Raw genomic sequence first — 4644 nt, forward strand, 5'->3', positions numbered from 1 at the left:
TTCAGGAAATTCTGTAGGCTGTCCTTCCATCTGGTCCGAGGTCTACCCCTTGGTCGTAACCAACCATGGGATATGGGTCAAAGTCGTATATAATTCTAGCAGGGGCTGTCGGTGGCAGCCAAAGGAGATGGTCAAACCATCTGAGATAACGGAGCCATGATAGGTGAAGTTAGTAACAACTACAACGTGGGTTCCTCAAACTATAATGAATTCCGAGGGCCTAGCTATTGCTGTCGACTTGAATGCTATTTTTTGCATTTTTGCCAATTTACTTTCAGCCTGAACTTTGTAGCTTCTTTCTGAAGGATTAAATAAATAAAGAAAACAAACAAGCTTCTTCAACTGAAAGTAAGGAGCAACATTACGAACAGAACTTAAAACGAACAGAAATTATTACGTATATAAAGGGGATTGTCCGCTCCTCAACACCTTGCTGTTTACGCTAAAGTTTTTTAGTACTTTAAAAAAGCGTCTTATTGTTCTAATTAAACGGCCTTTGTGTTTCAGGAGTCATTATTACAGAACTGGGACAAAATTAAAACTTCTAAGAAATTTCAATCTTCAAAATTCTAAGAAATGATTATTGCTCTCCCGTAATACTGATTATGATCGTCGTTTTCGTTTTTATCCGTCCAAAATACAAGGACTATGGTTCTCAACAGAGTGTAAATTCTACTCATGGGTCTTACAAGGTTCGAGAGAGAGAGAGAGAGAGAGAGAGAGAGAGAGAGAGAGAGAGAGAGAGAGAGAGAGAGAGAGAGAGAGAGAGAGAGAGAGAGAGAGAGAGACGGGGGAGGGTAGCTCGATTCTTGTTTGAGTAGCTCTTGTTTTCAAGTCTTAATTAGATTTCCGATTTCATTTCCCTGTTGTATTACTGATAGTGCAAGTTATTGATGGTGAAATTGAAAGTTACAAGTGTAACGATTCTCAGAAATGATTTTTTGCTCTCATGTGGTATTGATTACGATTCTGATTATCGTTTTTATCATGGATTTTTTTCTGAATAAGAAACCACACTGTCTGAAATACGAAGACTGTGGTTCTTAATAAGGTGCAAATTCTGCTCAGGACTTTTTTAAGGTCTGAGGGAATTTTTTTTCATTTAGTTTCTTTTAACGCAAGCAACGCAAATTCTGACACAAAATTCTTGACCTAATAAACTCTTGACTTAAAAATAAAATGACTTAAACTCTAAATAAAATGTGGTTCACTTATTTCCGCGATGATATCACACATTTAATATTACCTTTTTTATTTCAATTTATTTCCTTAAGAAAATTGTTTGCTTCGTGACAAAGAAAACAATTGAAAATGCGCAACAAAAATAAACTTTGAGGTATATGTTTTTAACCATTTCCTGAAATCTGAGACTAAGGAACGTGACTTGAAATGTAATTTTTTAATTTATCAGAGTATATAAAGGCAGAAATTGAGAAAATTTGCTCAGTTTGAACTATACTCATGATGGAAAAACACATAGTAATATGTGTGCTTATTGTTACTTTGTGTAAGTTTTCAAAACTTGTATTTATGTTGTAGTAGTCAGTTATATATCAGAACTAGTACTTTTTCTAGGGGTATGCGCCCCACCCCAACAAGGGCTAAGTTTCGTTCTTCTCTTAAAGCTATAAAATAGTAGTTAGATAAATAAAAGTTCAAATAGGGACCAAATCCTTTTAATAGACAGTGATTTTCACAAACAGTGATAAAATTTCACAAAAATACTAGATATTTCGGTCACATATGCAGGGACCGAACAAAGGCAGTGCGGTCTCCGAAATTAAAATAGTAGTTTCAATGAGTTGGCGCAGTAGTTTCAACTGGATGCTAGTTGGAAGTGAAAATTGAGCTTGAAAATTTCCTTCCCCTATCTTTGTTAAAAAGAACGAATTCTATAAAAATTGCACAACAATTTTGTCTTGTGTAAATCAGGGTATTACATTTCCGGAGGGGGGTTCAACTGAATGTCGTTTTTATGTTTTTAATTCCCTTCACCAGCAAAGGTCGGTCTCCTAGTGCTGTATGATAAAACTTATAACATAAGAAAAAGAGAATGGGTTGATACCGCTTATACGTGCGCACAAGATTTTGAAATTATGAGAAAAAAAATTCATGTTCTGTTTAAATTCACTTTATTCTATTGTCAACAGACATTTCTTTCAGCATGCTGATGCAGAGATAAATATCCCACAAGCAGTGCTGGTGCTGTGTGAAATGCGACTAATTTCAGTCATAATTATTAGCATATTTATGTCAATTCTTTTTTTGGAGCTGGTTAAAGTAAATATTTAAAAAAGCGAAAATAGAAAGAAGTCAGGAAAGCAATTAAATATCACCTGGAATGGATCCCCCTCTACCTAATTTCATGACCAAACTACGACTGATTTGACCTATTTAGCTATAGTAGGAGTATCATTAATAAGTCTTATTTTCTTTTAAAATGATTTGTTCTTCATTCAGGAAATTATATTCACTGTATACCTTCTTATTCCTCAGTGATTTCATTTCTGCCCTATTTGCAGATGTTGAGGGTGTATACATTTCCACTTTTGAAAGTTTTAAAACAAGAGAATCCATCTTTGAACTGATAGATTTTAAGGAAGTAAAAGCACCTTAAACATCAGAGAAAAAATTTACCTGATCAAATGTGGCGAAACAAGGAGCATAGAACATTTTTGAATTTTGCAATTAACTAGGCTCACATTTTTACTTGATGATAAGGTATTAAAGACAGTATATTTGAAAAAAATATTAATGTGTAACATATTATGAAGGGTAATGGACCCCTGTCTTTCTCGTGTTTTTTATGTTAAAAAAGAGCATGGATTAATTAAAAAAAAATTATCTAATGTACGTAAAGAGCAAATGTCCTTAAAAACGAGCAACCGTTTTAAAGCTACTTAGAAATTTATTGTTTTTTTCCAAATTATTGGAGGGGCAACTAATCCCCCTCCCTTGCCAACCCCCCACCGTAAACGATGCCAGTGCATGTATTAATATCTTGATTATTCTGGTTCAAAGCACCATTTCAATAAAAACGGGTTTATGCTCAAATGTAGACCACATGTAAATCTGCCCTTCTTAATGTGTTAATTGCTAAATATAAGCTTTTTGTTCTTGTTACGAAAGCTATAAGTAATAGAGTTTGACATTAATGATTCTTTCATTTTTTTTTCATTGATAATCGATCAATAAATTCTTTACATTTCACTGTCTGGAAAAATAAAAGACTTAATATAATCTAACATATAACAGCATTACCACACAACCAAAGTTTTCAAAAGATTATTCAACAAGACAAAACAATTTCATCTCAAATTACGTTTAACTCAAAAGCTGCAAACATGATGTTACATATTCCCTCAAAATCAAACCAAATTATTTAGCCATATAGCCTACTATAGCTTCAATTTTCACATTTTTTGTGCGAATTTATGATCGAAAACATTTAATGAATAAAGTCTTTACTACTCATCACTTGGATATTTTGTTTTCTTTTTAAGTGTTTCATCTCTTTTTTTCCTGAGATAAGATATTTTTGCAGTTGTGATTGAATCAACTTCTGGAACTGGTCCTCATGGTTTGTCTTGCATGAATGGTAGATGCTACACTCAAATAGACTATCATGGAGCTTCCCAACCTCAATCAATCAGACATGATAGATCACGTTGCCCTGAAGGCTACTTCTTATCTGATGGAAAGTGTACCCCTATTGATAAGCCAATGAGAAGCCGGGAAAGTCCAGCTCCCCTGGATAATGGACGGTTCTGCGTAAATGGCAGGTGTCGTTTTAGAGCTGCGAGGTCCCGACCAATAGAATTTGAAAGCTCACTTTGTCCAGATGGTTACCTTTTTTCTGGTGAAGAATGTTTACCTGTTGATGACCAAACAAAAAACCCTCCAGAGGAAATAGAAGATATAGAGGAAAATACCCGCAAGCAACAGCGACTGCAAAAAGGACGTCAATGCATAAATGAAAATGTTGGAGGTATACCACCTAAATGGGTTTGCACTGATATGGAGTGCAAAGATGTAAAACGTAAAGGTAAATTACCTTTAAAAGTTTGCACTCCAATAAACAAAAAGTCAAATATTAATTGGAAGCAAACTCAACTTTATGGTTTGACTAAAGTGCGTTTTGGCTAGCTGGGGATCATTCAGACATCCAAGAAAAAAAATTATTCTAGTTTCAAGTGCATTATTTTTCTTCTGCAACTGTATTTTAAAAGCTCACTTGCACACTTTCACTTTTCACAACTATCGCTTCTTGACGTTTTTGCGGAATTTTTTAGAATGGTCCTTGAAGTTTTGTATGGCTTCGTTTTGAATTTATTTTCAATAAATTTTGACTGAGTTCTTTGACTTGATTTTATGCTTATCACTTAGGTAATTATTTTAGGCGTATTAGCTTAGTCGGGAATTAGTGCTCATAGGGAAGAGTGTCAGAACATATCAACACTAAGACCAAACTACATTACCCTTAAGCGTTAGTAAAATGGTCCCAAGAAAAAGGCCATACGTTTAATAAGAGAACGACACCAGTACATCTGAACGAAAAAAGCACACATTTAATGAAAATAATTAGTTTATGCATGAGACCAAAGAAGTAGTTGGGTCTCTTTAAGGACAATCACGTAACTAAGT

At 34.3% G+C, this 4644-nt stretch overlaps 1 protein-coding gene across 1 annotated transcript; it reads left to right on the forward strand.

Annotated features, from left to right (window-relative positions):
- Positions 1-1488: 1488 nt before the first annotated feature.
- LOC148947299 (uncharacterized) lies at positions 1489-4264 on the forward strand. The gene is made up of 2 exons (XM_089097376.1): positions 1489-1507; positions 3545-4264. The coding sequence occupies exon 2, from the start codon at positions 3592-3594 to the stop codon at positions 4144-4146; it is 555 nt and encodes a 184-aa protein (XP_088953502.1). The 5' UTR covers positions 1489-1507; positions 3545-3591; the 3' UTR covers positions 4147-4264.
- Positions 4265-4644: the final 380 nt, after the last annotated feature.

This window comes from Artemia sp. Qi Xiang Cuo, chromosome 11 (assembly GCF_049724085.1).
Source record: "Artemia sp. Qi Xiang Cuo chromosome 11, ASM4972408v1, whole genome shotgun sequence".
Classification (NCBI taxonomy): domain Eukaryota; kingdom Metazoa; phylum Arthropoda; class Branchiopoda; order Anostraca; family Artemiidae; genus Artemia; species Artemia sp. Qi Xiang Cuo.